Source organism: Jaculus jaculus, chromosome 6 (genome assembly GCF_020740685.1).
Source record: "Jaculus jaculus isolate mJacJac1 chromosome 6, mJacJac1.mat.Y.cur, whole genome shotgun sequence".
Lineage (NCBI taxonomy): Eukaryota > Metazoa > Chordata > Mammalia > Rodentia > Dipodidae > Jaculus > Jaculus jaculus.
Window position 1 is genome coordinate 36,527,670 of NC_059107.1, and position 24,891 is coordinate 36,552,560.

Consider the following 24,891-nt stretch of genomic DNA (forward strand, 5'->3'; position numbering starts at 1 on the left):
GCGAAGCCTATAGACCCAGGTTCGATTCCCCAGGATCCAAGAAAACCAGATACACAACGTGGTGCATGTATCTGGAGTTTGTTTACAGTGGCTGGAGGCCCTGGTGCGCCCATTCTTTTTCCCTGTCTCTCCTTTCAAATAAAATAAAACACAAATAAAAGAGGGAGTCATACCCCTCTGGGCTGTGGCTGGGATGGAAGCCATGCAGCTTTGCTGAGTGACAGCACCTAATGGGAATGGAACCATGCATTTATAATTCAGGGCCAGCCAAAGGTTCTTAAACTCGGTAGGCGGGGACGTGTTCCTGGAAAGGGAAGAAATGCTCTAGGCTAGATTAAGAAATCCGGGTGTATGGCCCAAGAGTGAAGGATTTTAATCTGCAATTGGGGCGGTAAACTGGCGACAGCAAAGGTTTTGTTTTTTGGGGGGGATTTTTCAAAGAACTTGTTTTTAATATTTTTTATTTATTTATTTTAAGGAGAGGGAAGAGAATGGACGCGCCAGGGCCTCCAGCCGCAGCAAACCAACTCCAGGCACGTGTTCCCCCTTGTGCAGCTGGCTAACGTGGCTCCTGGGTCCTTTGGCTTTGCAGGCAAACGCCTCAACCGCTAACCCCAAAAACTTGTTTTTAACAAGCGGGGTCTCCCTCACCCTCAGAGGTTCCAAGTGGGGTCAGGAGGGGCTATCCGTTTGAGGGCGGGCTGTCCACTCCTGCTCCGCACTAGGGCGGCGGGGACTAAGAACAGCCGTCCGCATCTCCTGGCCTGCTTAAGGCTGAGGAGTCTGGGACAGATGCATCGCCAGCGCTCACCATCGCCGTTCACCCCAATTCTCAAGAGACGCTTTTGGAAGAGTATTCCAGAGAACTCGGGGCAGGTCAAAGTCAGGAAAAAACGACCGGAAATGACTGGCAGCCCCGGTCGGGAGAAAAAAAAAAAACGATTGGGAAGCTGAGCCTGGAGAGCGGCGGGGGCGGAGCCATCGTAAGCAGAGGGCGGTGCGCATGGGCGGGGCCTGGAGGACCGCCGGGGGCGGGGCCATCCTAAGCAGAGGGCAGCGCGCATGGGCGGGGCCGAGAGGCCCTCTGGGGGCGGGGCCATCGTAGGCTGCGGGCTGCGCGCATGGGCGGGACGGGGAAGACCTCGGGGGGCGGGGCCATCGTAGGGTGAGGGCAGCGCGCGTGGGCGGGGCCAGCTCGCGCGGGCTGAGACTGAGCGCCGAGCGCTGGGCGGGCGTCGGGTGAGGCGACGCTGCGCGGACGGGACGTGGACCCGGGTGGTGAGGGGACACGGGGCGAGCAGAGAGGTCGCCGTCCGCGGTTGGGTTCTCGGACCCTCTGCTCCCAGCAGACCGGGGCTCTCCGGGGGCTGAGTGGGGTAGACGGCCTACAGGGCGCGGGGCGGTCGGGACTGGGACGCAGGGAAAGAAGGACCGGGATTGGGGCCGAAGGAGCCTCGCAAGAACGCCAGTAGCTCCACGTGTGAGCGTGAAGTTCTCGCCTTTTGGGTTGAAGCGTTAAATCCACGACGTACATCTGACGCCGGCAGCTGGATAGGCCCGGCCGGTGACCCAGGGGTGTCCTGCCCGCGGAGCCTGCAGGGAGCTCGGAGGGTGACCGGACACTTGTGTGACTTGCAGGTCGTGAGAGGCGAGCTGGAGGATGTGTGGGCGAACATCCTGTCACTTGCCGAGGGATGCTCTCACCCGAGCCTGCGCCTATCGGGACCGGCAGGGCCAGCAGCGGCTCCCGCAGTGGAAGGACCCTGATAGGTACTGTCCCTCCTACAACAAGAGCCCGCAGTCCAGCAGCCCAGTGCTTCTCTCTCGACTGCACTTCGAGAAGGTAACTGACTTATCAGCACCGCAGAGCCCAGCCTTGGGGGTGGGGGTGTCCTCTAACTCTTGTTTGATTTCATGTATGCTCAGCCTCTGGGATTACCATAAAAACCATCCTCCACTGGATGCATTCAGGCCCCAATTGAAAACCACCCTGGGCCTTCCAGGTGCTGGGATTAAAGATGTGCGCCACCACACACGGCTAAAAATAGGGTTATTTACTTATTTATTTACTTGTTTACAAGCAGAGAGATAAAATGGGTGTGACCGGGCCTCTTGCCATTGCAGTCGAACTCTGCCTTTATATGTGTACTGGGGGAATCGAACCTGAGCGCTCTCTCCAGCCCATTTTTTTTAAGTAATATGCTTTATTTTTATTTATTTATTTGAGAGAGAAAGAGTCAGAGAGAAAGACAGAATGAATGGGCCCTGTAGGGCCTCTAGCCACTACAAATGAACTCCAGACACATGTGCCACTTTGTGCATCTGGCTTACATGGGTACTGGGGAATTGAACATGGGTTGTTAGGCTTTGCAGGCAAGTGCCTTAACCGCTGAGCCATCTCTCCACTCATTATGTAGCTTTAGCTGTCCTGATACTATGTAGAACAGGCTGAACACCTTGCAGTAATCCTCCTGCCTCTGCCTCCGGGGTCCTGGCATTACAGGTGTGCATCACCATACCCAGCTTGAATCTTTTTATTAAAATAGAACCTTTTTGGGGGGGGAGCGAGTTCGAGGTAGGGTCTTCCTGTAGCCCATGCTGACCTGGAATTCATTGGAAGTCTCAGAGTGGTCTTAAACTCTTGGCAGTCCTCCTACCTATGCCTCCAGAGTGCTGGGATTAAAGGTGTGTGCCACCACACCTGGTGTTGTGGCGTGCACCTGTAATCCCAGCATTTAGAAGGCTGGGGTGAAGGATCTCTGTGAGTTCGAGGTCACCCTGATACTACATAATGAGTTCCAGGTCAGCCTAGGCTAGAGCGAGACCCTACCTTGGAAATCCAAAACAAAAAGAAAGAAAAGAAAGAAAGAACAGAGCCTTCAAACTTGGCTGTTCATCAGGGTCATTTGAATTGCTTAAAAAAGTAAAAGAAATAACTCTTACCAGGCTAGGTGAATTATAATCTCCAGCTCTAGGGCAAGTTTAAAACCAGCTCAGATACATCTGATAGTTTATGAGCATTGAAAAGTTTCTATTCTTAGCCAGGTATGGTGGCACACACCTTTAATTCCAGCACTCCATAGGCAAAGGTCGGAGGATTGCTGTGAGTTCGAGGCCACCTTCAGACTACCCAGTGAATTCCAGGTCAGCCTGGGGTAGAGTGAGATCCCACCTAGGAAAACCAAAAAAGTTTCTTTTTTCTGCTTGTGTTTTCGATTGTTTTATGTTTATCTTTTTCTATGGTTTAATTTCATTCATTGTATTTGTAGGATTTTCCCATGCATGTTGTTGGAATGACCAGTCACTTATAATCATGTTTTAGTTCTTTGCCTTATCCTCTGTTATAGAAAGTAATAGCTGCTCCATGTCCTAAATATAAAGATGTGTGTGTGTGTGTGTGTGTGTATAGAGAGTGTGAATGTGGGGTTTTTTTTTGTTTTTGTTTTTGTTTTTTTCCCCGAGATAGTGTTTAACTTTAGCTCAGGATGACCTGGGTCTCACTCTGTAGTCTCAGGCTGGCCTCGAACTCAGGAATCCTCCTACCTCTGCCTCCCAAGTGCTGGATTAAAGGTGTGTATCACCACACATGGCCTAAATATTTTTTTAAATGTTTTTTATTTATTTATGAGGTGAGAGAGGGAGAGGATGGGCATGCATGCCAGGGCCTCTTGCAAATGATGCTTGTACCTTGGTACATCTCTCTTTATATGGGTACTGGGAAATCAAACCTAGGCCAGCAGGTTTTGCAAGCAGAACCTTAACTGCTGAGCCATCTCCCCAACTTATGTCCATGTCCTAAAATTTTTAAATGTTCTTGATATGTTTTTTAAAATGGCTTGGGATGTTACTTAGTGGGGTGGAGAGCAGACAGCATGCTTGAAGCCTTTGGTTCAATCCCAGCATCACAAAAAATAAATAAATAATTCAGTCATTTTGAGGCAGGAAGGTCACACTATGTAGTATGGGGATCATGTTCCTTAGCATTATTTACGTGTGTGTGTGTGTGTGTGTGTAAGCTAGGGCGTTGTGCATGCTAAGCACATAGTCTTCGTGCATTTCCAGCTCAAATATTGATCTTTTGGGTTGAATGAAGCCATTTACATGAAGTGGTTTATCTTGAGTCTTTTTTCTGTTTTTAGGGGATGTATACTTCCCTATTGAAACTTAAAAAAAAAATTAATTTGTGTATGCCTCACATCTGCTCCTGTATGTCAGTGTATATGCATGTAGGTGTGTGTAAGTTGCAGCTTTGCATTTAAAACCTCTGATTTGCAGACTACTTCCTCTCTTTTTGCCCCAGTGACACCAGCTGTCCTGAAGTCCACACATGGGGAGCAGATGACTAATTCTGAGCACTATTTCAGTGCTGTGGCTTCTCCCAGCTTTGTATTCATTGTTCTCATGTTTGGGTTTGGTTTGTGCAATGAAAATATTCAAAGGTAACCAATAGGATTTGTTTGAACAAGATTTCTCATTGAAGGCACTGCTGACACTTGAGGGTGCGGTGACTTTGTCCAGAGCACCATAGAATGTTTAGTGGTAGCTCTTGGACTCTGTTCACAAGATACTTCTAGCAGCTCACAGGTCAGAACAACCAAATTGTCCCCGACATTGACGGAAGTCTCTTGAGTGGTGCGGCAAGGTAAATCAGAGTTGTCCCAAGTTGTCTTTGGTTTTTTGAGGTAGCGTCTCACTCTAGCTCAGGCTGACCTGGAATTCACTATGTAGTCCACTCCCTGGCTCTCTTGAATTCTTTTTGTTGTTGTTTTTCAAGGTCAGGTCTCACTCTAGCCCAGACTGACTTGGAATTCACTGTGTAGTCTCAGGGTGACCTACAACTCAATGATCCTCCTACTTCTGCCTCCAAGTTCTGGGATTAAAGGCATGCACCATCACACCAGGCTTTTTATTGATTTTTTTGGGGGGGGATTGGGAATTGTAGAAAGTTTTGTTGCCAGAACTTTTTGGAAACCCCAAGACAGGGTCCTATCATAAGCACTGTTACGAGATTTGGGGGTACAGGAGTCCCTGGTTTGCAAAACCCCAACTTTTAGATTCCTGTCAATTTCAACAAATAATTGAGGAAATGGACTCTGAGAATGGTAAAGTTATTAGTTATGAGATTTATTTAGGGAAAACTAGTATCTAGGGAACACTAGAATGGTTATATACACACGTGGAAGGCAGGACCTGAGAGCCCATGTCAAAAAAATGTATCCAGGGGGTGATTAGGAAGATTCGGGACAGAAGACGATTCCTTGCTCTGCAGAGGAGGAGGCCCAGGGAACAGAGAGATATCCACAGAAGTTAGAGAAGGGTCAGAACGTAGAGGAAGGTAACAAAGTTACAAGGAAGAAATTCTTACTCCAGCACATGGCAAGCTTCATTTCAGTTCATTAGGATGCCTTTCTGCAGACTCAGCTGTGTACAGAAGAGATCTGGTTGGTTTTTGGATTCAAGGGGCTGGCCCAAGAGGGGCCAGCTTACTTAGGTAAGCCAAACTCAGGAAGAAGTTGAGGGATTGTTTGTAGTCATTGTAAGGCAAGGGTAAGAGAAAAGCAAAAGATAACACTGGACTTGATCTCTACAGACAGTTTATTGAGAGGTACAGTGAGGGGCAGCAGTCTTCCTGAGGGGTAAAGGCTGAAGCACTGAGTCAGGCTGGGGTTCAAACTTATAAGGAGGATCCTAAGTCAAACAGACTGAATTAGCTGCAGGTCCAAGGGAAGTAGATAAGGCATCAAAGTTATTTGCTCAGAATAGACTTTTTAGCAGAATTGTGTAGGGAGAACTGGATGTGTTTGTTCTTTACAGCTTTCTAATCTTTTTGTTTTGTTTTGGTTTTCAAGGTAGGATCTCACTCTAGCTCAGGCTGACCTGGAATTTACTATGTAGTCTCATGGCAATCCTCCTACCTCTGTCTACCGAGTTATGGGATTAAAGGTGTGTGCCACCACACCTGGCTAAATTAAAAAAAATTTTTTTTTGTTTGAGAAAGAGAGAATGGGAACGCCAGGGCCCTCAGCCTCTGCAAAACAACTCCAAATGTGTGCTCCCCCTTGTGCACATGTGTGAAATTGTGCACTTGCATCACTGTGCATCTGGTATATGTGGGACCTGGAGATTCAAGCATGAGTTCTTAGGCTTCACAGGCAAGTGCCTTAAACAGTAAGTTGCCTCTCTAGCCTTTTTTTTTTTTTTTTTTTTTAATGAGAGAGAGAGAGAGAGAGAGAATTGGTATGCCAAAGCCTTTAGCCACTGCAGTTGAACTCCAGACACGTGTGCCAGCTTGTGTGCATGTGCAGTCTGTGTGTCTGACTTACGTGGGATCTAGGGAGTCAGACATAGGTCCTTAGGCTTCATATGCAAGCACTTTAACCGCTAAGCCATCTCTCCAACCCTCAAATTTTTTTTTCGTGTGTGTCTGTAAGTGTGTGTTTCAGGGTAGGGTCTCACTCTAGCTCAGGCTGACCTGGAATTCACTATGTAGTCTCAGGGTGGCCTTGAACTCATGGTGATTCTTCCTCTGCCTCCCAAGTGCTGAGATTAAAGGCATGCGCCACCACACCTGGCCCTCAAAATTTTTAAGATCATTTTTTGACCTTAAATTATAGTGTCAAAAAATAAACTGGGGGGGGGGGGGGCTGAAGAAATGGCTTAGCGGTTAAGTGCTTGCCTGTGAAGCCTAGGGACCCGGGTTTGAGGCTTGATTCCCCAGGACCCACGTTAGCCAGATGCACAAGGGGGCGCACGTGTCTGGAGTTCGTTTTCAGCGGCTGGAGGCCCTGGCGCGCCCATTCTCTCTCTATCTGCCTCTTTCTCTCTCTGTCTGTCACTCTCAAATAAATAAAATAAAAATAAACAAAAGAAAAATTAAAAATAAATAAATAAACTGGGGGATGTACAAGATGGCACATGAATCTGGAGTTCGTTTACAGTAGCTGAAGGCCGTGGTATGCCATTCTCTCTCTCCCCTCTCTAAAAATAAATAAAGAAAAAAATTAAAAGAGTGGGCTGGAGAGATGGCTTAGTGGTTAAGGCGTTTGCCTGTAAAGCCAAAGGACCCAGGTTCAATTACCCAGGACCCACATAAACTGGATGCATAAGGTGCCACATGTGTCGAGAGTATTTGTAGTGGTTGGAGGCCCAGGTACATCCATTCTGTCTCATTCTCTCTATGTATCTCTCCTAAGTAAATATTTAAATTTAAAAATTAAAAAAATAAGAGTAAATAAACTGGGGGGACTGGGGAAATGGCTTAGCAGTTACAGCATTTGCATGTGAAGCCTAAGGATCCAGGTTCGATTCCCAAGGACCCATGTAAACCAGATGCACAAGAGGACACATGTGTTTGGAGTTCGTAGGCAGTGGCTAGAGGCCCTGGCATGTCCATTCTCTCTTTCTGTCTGTCTCTTTCTCTCTCATAAATAAATAAATAAAATATTTAATAAAAATAAACTGGGTGTGGCCTGCATGCCTTTAATCCCAGCATGTAGGGGGCAGAGTTAGGAGGATTGCTGTGAGTTCGAGGCCAACCTGGACTAGATTGAGAACCTACCTCAGAAAAATGATAAATAAAATATATTTAATAAATAAAAATTAAAATCATAACGTTACTTGTCACTTTTGGTTAGTTACAAACCCATTTAAGGCCCATTCAAGAGGAAGAGACCTAGACCCAACTCTGAATGGGAAGAGCATCAAGAGATTTTTCTAAATGCCACAGACTTCTCACAGCTACCAGAAATTCATCATATGATCTTTCCCCAGACCAAACCCTTCTTTGGGTTTTTCTCTTGCCAAGTGGCACCTTCTTATGCAATTATTTGCTTTTTTATGTATTTATTTATTTTTCTGGTTATGGTGCTGGGTGTTGAATCTAGAGGACCTTGTGTGTGCTAGACAGGCACCCTCACCACTGAGTTGTGGTGCTAACTCTGAGCCTTGCTTCTGTGGCAGGATGCGGACTCATCAGAGCGAATCATTGCTCCCATGCGGTGGGGCTTAGTCCCATCCTGGTTCAAAGAGAGTGATCCTTCCAAGCTGCAGTTCAACACCACCAACTGCCGCAGTGACACCATCCTGGAGAAACAGTCATTCAAGGTGAGTGGTGGATCTAGGGAAGGATACATACTTTGAGGTTGTTTTGTTTTGTTGAGGTAGGGTCAGGCTGTAGCCCAGGCTGACCTGGAATTCACTATGTAGTCTCAGGCTGGCCTTGAACTTATGGAAATCCTCCTACCTCTGCCTCCTGAGTGCTAGGAATAAAGGTGTGCACCACCATGCCCAGCATTGCCTAGTTGTTAATGTAGAGTCCTATTTTGTTTGTTGCTGTGTAATAGACCAGCCATGCCTAAACTTGGTCATTTGAATTTATTGTTTTTTAAATACTTTTTTCCCCCAGGCTAAGGTCTCATTCTAGCACAGGCTGACCTACAATTCATTCTGTAGCTCCAGGTTGGTCTTGAACTCATGGCAGTCCTTCTACTTCAGCCTTCTGAGTGCTGGGATTAAAGGCAAGTGCCACCATACCCAGCCTAAACTTGGTCATTTGAAACAAAACAGTTGGGCCAGGATGGTGGTGCATGCCTTTAATCCCAGCACTTGGGAGGCTGAGGTGGGGGAACCACCTGGAGTTGAAGGCCAGCTTGGGCTATTACAGTGAGGCCCTGTTTGAAACAAAACAATTATACTGTGGACTCGGTGGGGCAGTTTTTTCTTGGATGGTCTGTTGTGCTTCCCAAATGGTACCTGGGAATGGATATCCAAGGTGGCTTCTTCACCATGGTTCATACCTTGGTTGGAATGGCCGAAATACCTGAAGGCCTTTCCACAGTCTTGGCTTGAGTGTGGCAGGTACCTGGGATTCTGACAGGCAGCTAACCTAAGAGTCCATGCCCCAGGAAGACAAGAAAACAGCTGCAGAGCTTCGGTCTTTGCGTACAGTATTGCTTTTGCTGTATTCTGTTTGTCATCCAGAGCCAGCCCAGTTCAGTATAGGAAGGGATGACAAGGATTGTGAACACTGGGAAACAGTCCACTGAGTGCTAGTGGTGGAGACTGGTCGCCACAGGTACCTGTTTGTTAGGATACAGCTAGTTACTTTTTTTTTGTTTGTTTGTTTGTTTTTTTTTGTTTTTTGTTTTTTGTTTTTTGAAGTAGGGTCTCACTCTAGCTCAGGGTGACCTGGAATTCACTATGTAGTCTCAGGGTGGTCTTGAACTCACAGCGATCCTCCTACCTCTGTTTCCTGAGTGCTGGGATTAAAGAGGTGTGCCACTATGCCTGGTGCTTTTCTAAAAAATTGTTTTAAATATTTTTATTATTTGTTTGCAAGGAGTGGGAGAGAGATAGGCACCCCAGGGCGCCTTGCAACTGCAAACAAACTCCAGGTCTGTACACCACTCTGTGCATCTGGCTTTATGTGGGTACTGGGGAACTGAACCCAGGCCGTTAGGCCTGGCAAGGAAGTGCTGTTAACCAGTGAGCCATCTCTCCAGCACAAGCTGGTTGCTTTTATGTACATAATTTAATTTTTTTAGTGTCCATTTAATTGAATGGTGACTTTATACATCAGAAAAGTAAGGAGAAAAAAAAAAGTAAGGTAAAGAAAAGCTAATACTTGTAGGGTTTGGAATATAGCTCAGTGGTAGAGTCCTTGCCTGGATTCAATCCCCAGCTCACCAAAAGAAAAAAAAAAAAAGGGTAAATAATTCTTGTGAGGTCACACATTAGATCTGAATGTTTTGTTTTGTATATGTGTCTGTGGTGCTGGGTATGGAAGCTAGGGTCTTGTGTATGTTTACCACCAAACTACTTCAGCTCATGACTTGAGAGTCATGTAATGGGATCCTGTCACTAATAGCATAATACCTTGCTCATTTTCTCTCAGGTGCCTCTGGGAAAGGGAAGACGCTGTGTTGTTTTAGCTGATGGATTCTACGAGTGGCAGCGATGTCAGGGAACAAGCCAGAGGCAGCCATACTTCATCTATTTCCCTCAGATCAAGTCAGAGAAGGTATTGGCTACTACACCAATGTTTATATTTGGAAAGGAGAGAAATACCAGTCAAGATCATACATCATAGAACAATGTTTCCGTCATGATAAGCCATAAATATGACAGTGGCTGTACTATTTGGTCTTGGTGTGTAGTGGGCTATTCTGCATAGGTGTATGTAAGTACATATTGTGGTGTTCACACAAAATTGTTTAATGGCACATTTCTCAGAACTATCACCTTATTAAGTTGTTGTTGTTTTTTCTAGGTAGGGTTTCATTCTAGCTCAGGCTGACCTGGAATTCACTATGTAATCTCAGGGTGTCCTTGAACTCATGGCAATCCTCCTAACTCTGTCTCCCTCAAGTACCCAGCATGTTTTTGTTGTTGTTATTCTTTTTTTTTTTTTTTTTTTTTTTTTTGAGGAAGGGTTTTCCTCTAACCCAGGCTGACCTAGAATTCACTATGTAGTCTCAAGGTGGCCTCCTACCTCTGCCTCCCAAGTGCTGGAATTAAAGGTGTGTGCCACCATGCCTGGCTCCCTAATTTGGTTTTTTAAAAATATTTTTATTTAGGGCTGGAGAGATGGCTTAGTGGTTAAGGTTCCTGCCTGCGAAGCCTAAGGACCAAGGTTGGATTCTCCAGGTCCCACGTAAGCCATATACACAAGGTGGCACATGCATCTGGAGTTCATTTACAATGGTTAGAGGCCCTGGTGTGCCCATTCTCTCTCTCTTTCTCTCTCTTAAATAAAAAATAAAAATAATATTTATTTATTTGAGAGAGAGGCAGATAGATATGGGTAAACCAGGCTTTACATGGGTACTGGGGAATCTAACCTGGGTCCTTTGGCTTTGCTGGCAAGTGCCTCAACTGCAAAACCATCTCTCTAGCCCTGGTTTTTTTTTTTTTTGTTGTTGTTGTTTGTTTGTTTGTTTTTAAGGTAGGGTCTTGATATAGGAAACTAAGGCTCACAGAACTGACACCTAAGTCTGAATGGACAGTTTATTTTCACACCTGTGTGGGCCCAGGGGAATCTCTTCTAAAGCCTGGACTCCAGATCTGATGGCTGAGTGTGTATATACCTTATCTTGGGCTATTTATTATTGTCGGTTTTCAGAGCTCAGAGCCCTAGCCTAATGTCAGAGACCTTGATTATGTGATAGGCAAGTTTTACAGAAACTGAAAAAATAGGTAAATAGTGGGCAGATGTCTGTAGCTGTGCTATGGAGATAAAAAGAAGCATAAGATGATTTATAATAGCTGCAATACAGATCATGGCCTTGAAACAACCTTTGTTCTACACAAACTTTCAGTTTCTCTGGTGTTTCCTCGTGAGGGTTAGCTGGCCAGCAGGGAATAGGCCCTTCCTGAACTAGATCCTGGAAGGTCTGATTACCATGTGAAGGTGTTAAGTTCCAAAAGAATTAAGGGGCCGTAAGTCTGCATCTTCTGTGGATCAGGTGTGGTAGATACGGATTGGCTAGATTGCTCCTAACACAGCTCACATGTTGCTGCCCTTTTTATTTATTTATTTATGTATTTATTTTGGTTTTTCGATTGTATCACTCTAGCTCAGGCTGACCTGTAATTCACTATGTAGTCTCAGGATGGCCTCAAACTCCTGGCAATCTTCTTACCTTTGCCTCCCAAGTGCTAGAATTAAAGGTGTGTGCCACCATGCCTGGCACTGCCTCTCTTAAAGCAGCACTCAACATGGGTGGGTGTAAAGAGTCTGCAGAGTGCACTGTACTTGCTTGTTCTGCTTCCAGCCAGGCAGCAAGGACACTGCAGACAATCCTGATTACTGGGACAAGGTCTGGGACAACTGGAGGCTGCTGACAATGGCAGGGATCTTTGACTGTTGGGACCCCCCAGGGGGAGGAGAGCTCCTGTACTCCTACACCATCATCACAGTGGACTCCTGCAGAAGCCTGAGAGACATCCACCACAGGCAAGTCACTTCCTGTCCCTTCAGGGTCGGGTTTGTCCTCTGCTTTTAGTTGTTATGTAAACTAGTTACAATTTACCTAAAACACAATTCATATTCCTACAGATATTACCACTGCATTCCAAATTACACAGTGAAAACCACATGAAAGCTTTCTGGAGTTCAGAGATTTTTAAAATATTTTTAGGAGCTAGATAGAGGTATAATTCATGGTTGATCATGTGCTTAGCATGTCTGTGGTTATGGTAGGCCCAGTCGTACCACCGAGCCATTCCATACCATGTCGTGCCCACTGCTTTTTAAGGTGATGTTTGATTTGTTGAAGTCTCTGTATTGAACTGATGTGTCTGCATTTGTCTCCCATAATCAGCTATATCACCAACCAGGGAAGTTCTCCACATTGTTAGACAGTGTGTATGATGGCACAGCAGAGGCAGAAATAGGAAGGACCACCACAGTGTTATATAGCAAGACCCCAAGACCCATCTCAAAAATAACCCAAATATGCCAGGCATGGTGGCGCATGCCTTTAATCCTAGCACTCGGGAGGCAAGAGGTAGGAGGATTGCCGTGAGTTCAAGGCCATCCTGAGACTCCATAGTGAATTCCAGGTCAGCCTGGGCCAGAGTGAGACCCTACCTCGGAAAACCAAAAAGAATAAATAAATAAAATAAAAACACTTGGAAGCCAGGCCTGGTAGCACATGCCTTTAATCCCAGCACTCGGGAGGCAGAGGATTGCTGAGAGTTCGAGGCCACCCTGAGACTACATAGTGAATTCCAGGTCAGCTTGAGCTAGGGTAAGACCCTACCTAGAAAAAATAAAAGGTACAGAAAAATTCAAAAGTGCAGAAGAAGCTGAACATGGTGGCGCACGCCTCTAATCCCAGCACTAGGGAGGCAGAGGTAGGAGGATCACCATGAGTTCAAGGCTACCCTGGGACTACATAGTGAATTCCAGGTCAGCCTGGGCTAGAGTGAGACCCTACCTCAAAAAAAAAAAAAAAAAAAACAAAAAACAGAAGAATAATAAAATGCAGCTGTCACATGTGGTAAGCTGATATAGCTGTGAGGTGCACTTTGTGCATTGCTACAAGCTCACTTCAGCTGGGGGCAGTGTTCTATATCCTCAGAGATAAAATCCTGCATAAGCAAGTGCAGAGTTTGCATTATGTCTCATTTGCTTCTGATAGATCAGACACATTGAAGCAGTTGTACAGTTTAAAACCAGCAATTCAGTAGGCCTATAATCTCAGCTGCTTGAATCTGAGGTGAATCTTGAGTTTAGACCAGCTTGGGAGACTTAGCAAGACTCTGCCTCAAAATAAAAACTGAAAAGATTCAGCCGTGGTGGCATATGCCTTTAATCCCAGCACTCAGGGAGACAGAGGTAGGAGAATCGCGGTGAGTTCAAGGCCACACTGAGACTACCAAATGAATTCCAGGTCAGCCTGGGCTAGATTGAGACGCTACCTCGAAAAACAAAACAACAACAACAAAAAATTGAAAAGAAAGCCAGGCATGGTGACATGCATACCAGAGGCTGAAGTAGGTGGATTCCTTTGAGTTCAAGGCCAGCCTGGGCTAGAGTGAGGCACTGCCTTGAAATACAGAATCATCAAAACAAACAAACAAAAAAAAAAAAATGGTGTCTTGCCATGTTGCCTAGGCAGACTCCTGTGATCATCCTGCTTCAGCATCCTGTATAGGAGGGACTCCAGGATCCCCTTGGCACCAGGAATACCAGGAAGCCCACCCTTCCTGTCGGTCTTTCACAGAGGATGAGTCGGGATTGTTGGGGACAGTGTTTCAGTTTGCGATCTCCCTTTAGTTCTGGACTGAGATACCATGGGCAGTTCACCCGTTGCTGGAGGGTAACTGGCTCATATTGACCATCCTAGTGCTCCCTGCCTGGGCGGTCAGACTTCAACCATGGCGCTCAGGTGCTCAGTCTAGTACCCTGTCAATTTGTGTCAGGGAACATGGAGTCAAGTCAGCCATGGGGGATTGTTGCAGTCGGGTTCGCATTGTTAACAGAAATCACTAGACCAAGAGCAGCTTGTGGGGGGAAACAAAAAGAGGTTTATTTTGGCGTACAGACTAGAGGAGAAGCTCCATGATGGCAGGGAAAATAATGACATGAACAGAGGATGAACATCTCCCCCTTGCCAACATCAGGTGGACAACAGCAGTAGGAGAGTGTGCCAGATACTGGCATGGGGAAACTGGCTATAACACCCATAAGCCTGCCCCCAACAAATACACCACCTTCAGGAGGCTTTAATTTCCAATTGCCATCAGCTGAGGGGACTAGCATTCAGAATACATAAGTTTATGGGGGACACCTGAATCAAACCACCACATTCTGCCCAGTATGGCTTTGAGAGTCCCCACAGTTTTTATCAATCCTAATGATGTTCAAACTTCCCTATAATCCAAAGTCTTTTAACTGAGCCATAACACCAAAAAAAAAAAAAAAGTCCAAAAAACCCATAATGGCACATAATAAACAAAAGATGGCATTAGGTATATCAAAGAAATATTCAACCAATACAAGATTTAAAACAACCAGGACAAACATCAAACTCTGTAGTTCCAAGTCCACCAACTCTAGCCAGTGACAAGTCTCCCAGTCTGATAATTCTAACCAGCAACAAGTCTCTGGTATTCCAATTCCGCCCCTCCAGCTAGGCTATTCACAGTCCTGGAAAACTTCATCGGGGCCAGCAGCTTTCCTTAGCAGCCATCTCGAGGTCCCAGCATCTCCAATGGGTCTCCACTACAATCCATGGTTCATCTTCATGGCCCCATGGGGTCTATGCAGGCATCCAGCAAACCTGCTTCATACTACCCCTGGCTGCTTCCAAAAATACTGTGTTACAATTTCAATCTCTTTCCTGCATTTCTTATACTCTGTAATACCAGGTAGGGTGCCAATTTATTAATCCAGGAGGGAGTAAGCAGACTTTGAAGAACAGGATACTCCTTGAGCTTACAGGACCCTTCAAAAGAGTCAACATTCTTCTTACTGCCCTAAGCTCAAAGGCTGTTCTCTCTCATACAATTACAGCTGAACAAGCAGCAGTTTCAGCCCAAAAATTTCTTTCTGTGTCATATCCCTCTGCACACACAAGTCCGTTTCTATGCACTGCAACCCTGCACAAGTTCTCAGGACACCAACATAATAGCAAGCCTCTCACACAAACTGCTTCTAGCCCAGTCCAGGCAAAGCTCTTTCTCACAAAACTTCACAGTCTGTAGTTCTTACTGCATTCATGTCTTTCAACTATGACCAAAATAGTCCATCAAGCTGTACTTACAGCAATGCAAGGCATCTCTTAGGCCAAGGTTTCAAATCCTTTCTCATTCCTCTAGAAAATCAGCTCCAGAAGGCCAAAGCCACACAGTCAGGTGTCTGGCAGTTATCCCACTCCTCAGTACCAAGTGCACTGTTGCAGTCAGGTTTACATTGCTGACATAAATCACCTGACCAAGAGCAGCTTGTGGGATAAAAGGCTTATTTTGGCTTACAGACTCAAAGGGAAGCTCCATGATGGCAGGGGAGAAACGACGACATGAGCAGAGGATGAACATTACCCCCTTGCCAATATCAGGTGGACAACAGCAGTAGGAGAGTGTGCTAAACATTAGCATGGGGAAACTGACTATAACACCCATAAGCCCACCCCCAACAATATACCACTCCAGGAGGCTTTCATTTTCAATTGCCATCAGCTGGGGAGACTAGTATTCAAAAATACCTAAGTTTATGAGGGACACCTGATTCAAACCACACAGGGCCAGAGGGCCAGCTGCCCCTGTGATGACTGTGCTGTCAGCTGACCTGTCTGTCCTTTCTCTAACCTCCTGCCTCTCCCAACAAATGCTAATATTGGCCTCTCTGGTAGGATGCCTGCCATACTAGATGGAGAGGAGGCTGTCTCCAAATGGCTTGATTTTGGCGAGGTTTCTACTCAGGAAGCTCTGAAGTTAATCCACCCCACAGAGAACATCACCTTCCATCCAGTCTCTCAAGTGGTGAACAACTCTCGAAACAGTACTCCTGAGTGTTTGGCTCCTGTCCACTTGATAACTAACAAGGTAGGAGGCTAGGACTGGTAGTCTTTTCTGTTGTACATCATTTTTTGCTTTTGTTTTAGTGTTCTTTCTCAAAAAAAAAAGAAAAAATTGACAGTTTTCATACATGTACGTTTTGTTCTTAATACCCTCCCATTACTATCTTTTGTTCCTCCCATCCCATCCTCCCTCCACTGAGTTCTTCTATTTTAACTTTTTTCCTTGCCCATTATCTATGGCAGTATGTTGATGGGTCCAGTATTGTGTAGGACTTGTGCAGGTAAGGATAGCTGCTGAGGTCATGAATGCAGTGGTCACTTTATGTCCAGAGGGCAGTGTTTCAAAGCACTCCTCCCCTTCCTTTAGCCCTTGCATTTTAAAAAATTTATTTCAAAAAAAAAAATTTATTTCATTTTATTTATTTTGGTTTTTCAAGGTAGAGTATCACTCTAGCTCAGGCTAACCTGGAATTTACTCTGTAGTCTCAGGGTGGCCTCTAACTCATAGCAATCCTCTTACCTCTGCCTCCTGAGTGCTGGGATTGAGGTGGTTTGAGCCACCTCACCCGGCTTATTTTTTGTTTTTTTCAAGGTAGGGATTTACTCTAGCTAAGGCTGACCTGGAATTCACTATGTAATCTCAGGATGGCCTCTAACTCATGCCAGTTCTCCTACCTCTGCCTCTCGAGTGCTGGGATTAAAAGTGTGCACTATCATGCCCAGCTTCTTTTTGTTTGTTTTTTTTTTTTTTAATCTTTATTTTTTACTTTTTTTGCTTTTGAGGCAAGCCCAACAGACTTGCCTTTTTTTTTTTTTTTTTTTATGGAAGTTGTCAATTTTTTTTTTTTTTTTTATGGGACAATGAGAGTGAGTGTTTGTGTGAAACAGAATTGGCATGCCAGGACCTCCAGCCACTGCAATTGAACTCCAGACATGTGCACATGTGTGACCTTGTGCGCTTGCATCACTTTGCATCTGGTATATATGGGACCTGGAGTCAAACATGAATCCTAAAGCTTTGCAGGCAAACACCTTAATCACTAAGTCATATCCAGCCCTGACTCTTACATTCTTTCTGCTACCTCTTCCATGATATTCCCTGAGCCTTGGAAGGTGTGATAGAGATGTTTCAGTGCTGAGTACTCCTCTCACTTCTCAGCTTCTGGATGTGCCATTGTCCATAAAAGTAGGTTTCCATATGACTTAATTATATCTGCTTAAATTTTCTTTGTTTATTTTTATTTATTTATTTGGGAGTGACAGACAGAACAAGGCAGAGAGAGAGAGAATGGGCGCACCAGGGCTTCCAGCCACTGCAAATGAACTCCAAACGCATTCACCCCCTTGTGCATCTGGCTAACATGGGTCCTAGGGAATCGAGCATTGAACCAGAGTCCTTAGGCTTCATAGGCAAGCGCTTAACCACTAAGCCATCTCTCCATCCCTCTGCTTAGATTTTGATTAACCTTCCCCTCACCCTTCCTTTACTCAACCTCCTAACTTCACTTAGCTGTAAAGATTTTATATATTTACTTTGTCCTGCAAAGTTACCCATTTCTGCCACAGTCTGTACTCTGTAAGAAGGAGCCACATCCAGAGGGTGTGAGAGGAGAACTTCTCGGGATTGGGTGTGGATATGAGGTGAGCAGGGGAATAGTGACAGTCGAGGACACACAAACTAGGAGAAAACATTTACCCTTGAATCACTGACCATAGTGACTGTCAGAAGCTATGTGCTTTGCCAGCCTCATTTTCAACAATCCCCAGTCACATTGACTCACTGATTCACACATAGCCCTTCATTCTTGTACATCTAGAAGGCCCTTCAGGTCTTCCCTGACTGGTGTCTTCTGTGAGACCTCTTTAAGAATTCTTTCCCTACCCTGGGAGCCCTTAGTGCCCCACACCCCATCCTGTTGAACCCTTTGTAACACCATGTAAGCCTGGGCTGGGACCTAATGCTATTGCCTCTGTCTGTCTCTTTGAATTCACCTTCCCTCAGAAGCTGAGCTAGATTCTCAGAGCTTTCTCTTCTCTCCAGGAGCCCAAGGTGAGTGGAAGCAGTCAAAGAATGATGCAGTGGCTGACCACAAAGTCACCCAAGAAGGAAGCTCCTCAAACACCCCAAAAGGATGAATCGGATATACCCCAGTGGTCCAGCCAGTTCCTACAGAAGAGCCCATTGCCCCCCAAAAGAAGTGCTGCCGCTGGTCTTCTGGAGCGATGGCTGAAGCAGGAGAAGGAGGAAGAGCCCATGGCCAAGCGGCCTCACAGCCAGTGACAAACTGAGAGCCCAGGCCACAGTGGGCTGCGTTGAATACTGCTAGGACCAGTTGGAGTGCCTGCATCTACTTGGGGAGGCAGGGCCACCATGATCCCGGACAGTTGTGGGTTCATGAGGAACATGGGGTAGAAGTAAGGGTTTTTTGTTTTTGTTTTTGTTTTTGTTTTTGGTGGTGGTGGTTCTTCTGAGGTAGGGTCTCACTGTGGCCCAGGCTGACCTGGAATTCACTGTGTGGTCTCAGGGTAGCCTCAAACTCATGGCAATCCTACCACTGCCACTGCCTCATGAGTGCTGGGATTAAAAGCGTGTGTCACCACACCCGACTCTGTTCTTTTTTTTTTTTTTTTGGTGTGGGGTGTGTGTGTGTGTGTGTGTGTGTGTGTGTGTGTGTGTGTGTTACCACTATGCCCACCTCAGAATTAAGTGTTGATAATGTATTTTGTTCTGAGTAAATTATATTTAATAAACCTTGATGTACTTTTTGGAAAACTATACAGTTGTAGGGAGTTCTGGATTTTACCCAGTTTCTTCTAACATGCCAGTCCAAGGAATAGATTTTTTTTTCAATTTTTTTTTTTTTTTTTGAGGTAGGGTCTCACTCTAGCCCAGGCTCACCTGGAATTCACTAGGAGTCTCAGGGTGGCCTCGAACTCACGGTGATCCTCCTTCCTCCTATCTCTGCCTCCCAAGTGCTAGGATTAAAGGCATGCGCCACCACGCCCAGCTTTTTTTCAAATTTTTGTTAACATCTTCCATGATTATAAAAAATATCCCATGGTAATACCCTCCCTCTGCCCACTTTCCCCTTTGAAATTCCATTCTCCATCATACCCCTCCCCATCTCAATCAGTCTCTTTAATTTTGATGTCATGATCTTTTCCACCTCTTATGATGGTCTTGTGTAGGTAGTGTCAGGCACTGAGAGGTCATGGATATCCAGGCCATTTTATGTCTGGAGGGAGCACGTTGTAAGGAGTCCTACCCTTCCTTTGGCTCTTACATTCTTTCCGCCACCTCTTTCGCATTAGACCCTGAGCCTTGGAAGGTGTGATCGAGATATTACTCAGTACTCTAGTCACTTCTTTCCAGTACCATGATACTTTCTGAGTTGTCCCAAGGTCACTGCCATCTGAAAAGAAAAGATTCTCCACCAAAAGTGAGGGTATCCTTAATATAAGGGTATGGATATTAAGAGAAGTGCTTACTGGGCAGTTTGATAAGCATAGTATATACATTTTTCCAGACATCAGCAGATGTTACACCCCTAGGGCTCATGACTACCCCTGTTTTAAGTTTTCTGTATCAGGGATGTATTCCCTCCCATGGGGCAGGCCTCCAGTCCAATTAGAGAGAGGGCAGTTGGTTTCCACCATGATAGACGTGCCACTATTGTACCCATTGGCTCATTTGGTCTGGCTGGCCAAATATAAGGCTTGCAGTGTCCACTGTTGAGTATCTTCACTGGTGATAGCTCTTTCTCCCACTGAACTGCATGTAGAATGGCTTCTTCCAGCTTTCTGTCAGCTGGTCTACATGGAAAAGGTTCTCAGCTCAGTTCCAGCAGGATTTCTCAGTGGTCTTGCAGCCCAAGTATGTGGCGTTTTCAGCAATAGGGTCTTAACATCTATCAAGGAATAGGTTTTTAACCATAAAAAAAAAAAAAACCCTGTAAAAACAGATAAGAGGATGGATTGCTGTCAGTTTGAGGCTAGCCCAGGACTATAGAGTTAGTCCCAAGTCAACCTGGGCTAGCTGAGTAAGACTCTACCTCAAAAGAAAAATCTGAAAGACAGCTTGGAGGAGTGTGTAATGGGGAAATTGGGGTTTTGGGGTGCTCCCTGGAACCCCAAGCTCTGAGTTCATATCTGCAATTAACCAAAGAATTGGCAATTTCAGATTCAAGAGAATGATTTTTTAAATAACCATATTTTGGGCTGGAGAGATGGCTTAGCAGTTAAGGTGTTTGCCTGTGAAGCCAAAGGACCCAATTTCAATTCCCCAGGACCTACGCCAGCCAGATGCACATGCGTCTTAAGTTCATTTGCAGTGCCTACAAGCACTGGCGTGCCCACTTTCTCTCTGCTTGCAAATAAATAAATAAAAATAAATTATTTAAAATACCACATTTTATTCAGATTTAACAAAGGAGTGGGAAAAGGGGAAGGCTGAGAGGTAAGGGGAAACAAAGTGAGGAGAAGTGTATGTACCACGTGGAGTTCAGGAGTCCATGTGACCATATACGGAGCTGGGAAAAAAGCCTGAAAAGAAAAGAGACTTCAAGGAGCTCCTGCCATGTGGGGAGGTGGAGGGAATAAAAACCCTATGGGAGGCCATAGTCTGGGCAGGTATGAGTGGCCTGCAGCTCTGGGAGGAGCAATTTGTGGCAGGCTTCAGTCCTGAAGGGGAATGTCAGAAAAAGTCTCCCTCGAGGAGCTGCTCAGCTGGATGAGACAAGACCCCAGCACCTAGGAATCTCAAATGTCATCACTTTAATCTCCTCACCGTCTCTGGGCTCCAAACTATTGCCCAGAAGAAAAGATGTTTGGTTTTCACAAGCCAAAGATGTACCGAAGTATAGAGGGCTGTTGTATTTGCAGAGCCAAGTCCTCCAGTTCTCATTTCACTGACAGCAAGCGTTATGAAAAGGACTTCCAGAGCTGTTTTTGGTTGCACGAGACTCGCTCAGGAGACATCTGCAATGCCTGTGTGCTGCGTGTGAAAAGATGGAAGAAGTTGCTAGCAGGGTCAAAAAAACAAAACAAAACTGGAATCATACAGAAAATAGGTTGTGGGATCATCTACAAGGGCCGATCTGGGGAAGTCCTCATCGACACTCGCCTGTTCCAGCCCTGCTGCAGCAATGAGAAAGCGGTGGCTGAGAAGCCGGAGGAGCAGGGCGGCGCCTCTGCCCCTCCCCACTCAGGAGTGGAGACTGAGGTCCTGCGGGAACGGAAAGCAACTTAAATTTTGAAAAAAGACCACAAAGCAACAAACTGACCCTTCTATTTTTCACTTGGATACCCGCTATTCTGCTAGAATAAATTTGAATGGGTTGTGCCCCTTCCCCAGTCCCACAAACTCTGAAGCCAGTGTCTAACTTACTGCAATGAAAAAGAAATGTGCATGATATTTAAGATGCTGACTATTTCATAGGAAAGCCGAATGCTGCTGTAAAGTGCTCTTTAAGTCTTTTTAACAGTCCCCTTCTAGTGACTGGACTTAGGGGACTTCAGGGGACAAAGGTGTGGATTTGTTGTGTATGATAAACACATGTAGTTTAGTCCTTCTGTGTGGAGAGGCGGTGGTTGGGGATGGCTGGCTACACTTTTTCCTCATGTGGATCATTTGTCCTAACAGTAGCATGACCTGCCCCTAGAGGTAGTTAATAATTTTAAAATACTAAGGTCTTGCCAAGGTTCTGATTATTCAATCCTGTACTACTGATTATTAAGCGGGACAGAATGAGCTTTTCTGGTACAAAGAACTTGAAGGGGAATGTAATTTCTAAAGACACAGGTAGCTTAACTGCATGCATCCTGAGTCACCCCACTTCATCTTCACATTGATAAAAGACCTTGTGTGAACCAGAGCTCCTTCTGAGGAGGTGAGCCTGTACAATGAACAAGATAGGCAGATAGTACCAAAGCGTCACCACACGTAGAGAACATGTTCGGTTAGAAATGCTAAACTAGCAAAACGGACTGACTGCATAATTCGGGTTGGCAGAGGAACACAGGTGCGTGGTTCTAGGGACAGCTTCTTAGAGGGCTTGCAGTGTGTAAATGGTTGACGATGGTGTTACAGAACTATCTGGGGATGTCATTGAAAGCCACACAATTCAGTTTTAGCTCTGGATTACCTCATTTGACCTTTGTGGAGATTTTATCTATAGAGTAGTTAGTTGACTTATTAAGCTGTTTGACCTATTATGGTTTTGGGTTTTTTTTTCCTCATCTATTTAAGGTGGGTTAGAAGAAAGAGGTGGTCACTTGCGTTTTGTTTGGCTTCTTTGAGTTGGGCTTTCTGAGCACTGAGATGCTGAATGTGTACGTCTTGTATGTCTAAATCCTCACCTGACACTGCTCAATCAAACCCAACCCTAAGTTCTCTGATCACCTCTTTTCTTAAAAGTTCAGGAAGTACAATAGCGCCTCTTCAGACTTCTCACGACGAGGGAGGAGCATGTGCCTGCCTTAAGAAACCACGACTCATGCTCACTTTGTAAACTGGATTTGTAAAGTTGAAATTGTGTAAGGAGTGAGCCACTTTCTGTGGGCATCCTATTGTTTTCTAGTTCTTAGTCTAGACATTTATATTTCTTCTAAGAAACAGCCTACCTAGTTGAAGCCACCATGTGCACGTGTCAGTCGGCTTGCCCATAGCCCTGGAGGATGGAGCACAAGAGTTCAGTCATCATCCTCCTGCGTTATTTTGAAATGGGATTTTTTTGTACGTTTTGGCTGCAGCATTGGTGGTAGAATATACTACAATGGATCATCTCTACTTCTGTATTTATTCATTTATTACTGGATCTCAACCAGCCTTCTCCCCTCCACCTCCGTGCCTGTAGGATGCACTGTATGCAGTCATGCACTTTGTATTAATAGATTAGAAATCTACAGGTCTGTTTATGTACTTTTTATACTGCTGGATACTTATAATCAAAACTTGTACTAGGTTATTGAATAAATTTAGTCTTATTAGAAAATTAAAAAAACAACAAAAAAAAAACACCTATGGGAGAGTAAGGGCTAGGGGGCCTCCCGGCTGAGCCTGAGCTGAGTCAGCCCAGGCCCAGACAAAGGAAGAACTCACCCACATTTGGAAGGTCCTAAGTGGTCAGAGAACTAGAGCGTGCCCTCCCCTTGCAAAGGTATTTATAACCTCAGGGTGGTGGGCTGTCTTTGGCCCAGGTGAACCAGAGGGCCACCTGGTTGGTTAGGACTAGGGGCTGTCTCAAGAAGAGATTAGCCTTGGCACCTTGAGTTCCAGGGGCTGAACTTGACCAACCACAATGTTTAAATCCTATGGAAGACCTCCGTCCCAGGAGGGCTCCTGACTGGAAAAACAGTTCTATGGAACTAGGAAAGAGATAAAAACTTTCCTATCCTTTTTATCTTCAGGGGTTGTCACCCTAACTGCTCATACCATCCCCCAGGTGCTTGTTTATTCTCTCCCCACACTTAACTACTAGCTAGTGGTCTGAATCCTTCAGTTCAAAACCAGCCTGGAGTGGCCAGGGTAGCCCTGCTCAACTGAGTAATTTGAGGGGGAGAGGGTCCCTCATTCTTAGCAGAGTGTTCATGTCCTCTGCAGTCTCCAGCCCTGGGTTGTGTTACGCCCAGTTCTCAGCACCCCCAGTGACCACCAAGGAGAACCCAACACTATGCAAGAGCAAGGAGTTTTATTTCAGGCTTAAGCTCGGTCTCTTTTTTTTTTTATTTTTTAATTTTTATTAACATTTTCCATGATTATAAAATATATCCTATGGTAATTCCCTCCCTCCCCACCCCCACACTTTCCCATTTGAAATTCCATTCTCCATCATATTACCTCCCCATTACAATCATTGTAATTACATATATACAATATCGACCTATTAAGTATCCTCCTCCCTTCCTTTCTCCACCCTTTATGTCTCCTTTTTAACTTACTGGCCTCTGCTACTAAGTATTTTCATTCTCACGTAGAAGCCCAATCATCTGTAGCTAGGATCCACATATGAGAGAGAACATGTGGCTAACCTCGGTCTCTTGACTTCACCAATGCAGTGGATCTGTACAAGAGCCCCGAGTAGTGGGAGGATAGGGTTTTCATAGGGATTTGAACAAATAAGGGGATGGGTACATGATTGGCTGATTTTTTTAAAAAAAAATTATATTTATTTATTTGAGAGCAACAGGCAGAGAGAGAGAGAGAGAGAGAGAGAGAGAGAGAGAGAGAGAGAATGGGTGCGCCAGGGCTTCCAGGCACTGCAAATGATCTCCAGATGTGTGCGCCCTCTTGTGCATCTGGCTAACGTGGGTCCTGGGGAATCGAGCCTCAAACCGGGGTCCTCAGGCTTCACAGGCAAGCTCTTAACAGCTAAGCCATCTCTCCAGCCCTGATTGGCTGATTTAAACAGTAACTGCACTTGTGCTCTTCAGATTGGTTTAGGATATTGGTGGGCAAGAGCTAGGGGAACTCCAGGCGGATTAGGTACTCTCCATTGTGATTGGCTAAGCAAGCAGCATAACATCTGTGTGCTTCTGATCGGCTGAGGCAGAAAGTCAGAAGGGACAAGTGCTGGGTAAGTCTCAGGCATGTCCTGGGCATGTCTAGGGGCTGCCTTAAAACTCAGGCCTAGCCAGGGCAGTGCCCTATTGAAAGCTGTCATGGCCGCAGTCTAGTTTGTGGGTCCTTCAGGTTGGGCAGGGTATGGGAGTGGCATGGGCCTAGGAGCTACTGGGAAGGAGCCCCTCACCTGCTGCAGCCTGGGTTAGTGCCCCTGTCACTTGCTCTGCTGGGTCCCTTGCCTTTCTTTCTTGGCACTGAATCACTTGACAATTAGCTGACAGCTTTTTTGAGTGTCTGCTGCCTGTC

At 45.5% G+C, this 24,891-nt stretch overlaps 1 protein-coding gene across 4 annotated transcripts; it reads left to right on the top strand.

The window, feature by feature from the left end:
- Positions 1-1,186: 1,186 nt before the first annotated feature.
- Positions 1,187-18,557, top strand: Hmces (5-hydroxymethylcytosine binding, ES cell specific). Of its 4 annotated transcripts, none has more exons than XM_045152602.1 (7): positions 1,187-1,239; positions 1,639-1,843; positions 7,960-8,103; positions 9,893-10,018; positions 11,772-11,953; positions 15,858-16,050; positions 18,067-18,557. In XM_045152602.1, exons 2-7 carry the CDS (start codon positions 1,661-1,663, stop codon positions 18,304-18,306), a joined length of 1,068 nt encoding a protein of 355 aa, XP_045008537.1. In that variant the 5' UTR covers positions 1,187-1,239; positions 1,639-1,660; the 3' UTR covers positions 18,307-18,557. The 4 variants fall into 4 exon arrangements, with proteins under 4 accessions (XP_045008537.1, XP_045008535.1, XP_045008536.1 ...); XM_045152600.1 differs by having other exon boundaries at positions 1,211-1,275; positions 1,640-1,843; XM_045152601.1 differs by having other exon boundaries at positions 1,224-1,278.
- Positions 18,558-24,891: the final 6,334 nt, after the last annotated feature.

What these genes read in the sequence shown, in the direction of transcription:
- Hmces (XM_045152602.1), top strand. Translation starts at nt 1,661, where the DNA reads ATGTGTGGGCGAACATCCTGTCACTTGCCGAGGGATGCTCTCACCCGA. An exon ending in CTCAGATCAAGTCAGAGAAG is followed by an intron (nt 10,019 to 11,771) that starts GTATTGGCTACT and finishes TTCTGCTTCCAG; the next exon opens with CCAGGCAGCAAGGACACTGC. An exon ending in CTGAGAGACATCCACCACAG is followed by an intron (nt 11,954 to 15,857) that starts GCAAGTCACTTC and finishes CCTCTCTGGTAG; the next exon opens with GATGCCTGCCATACTAGATG.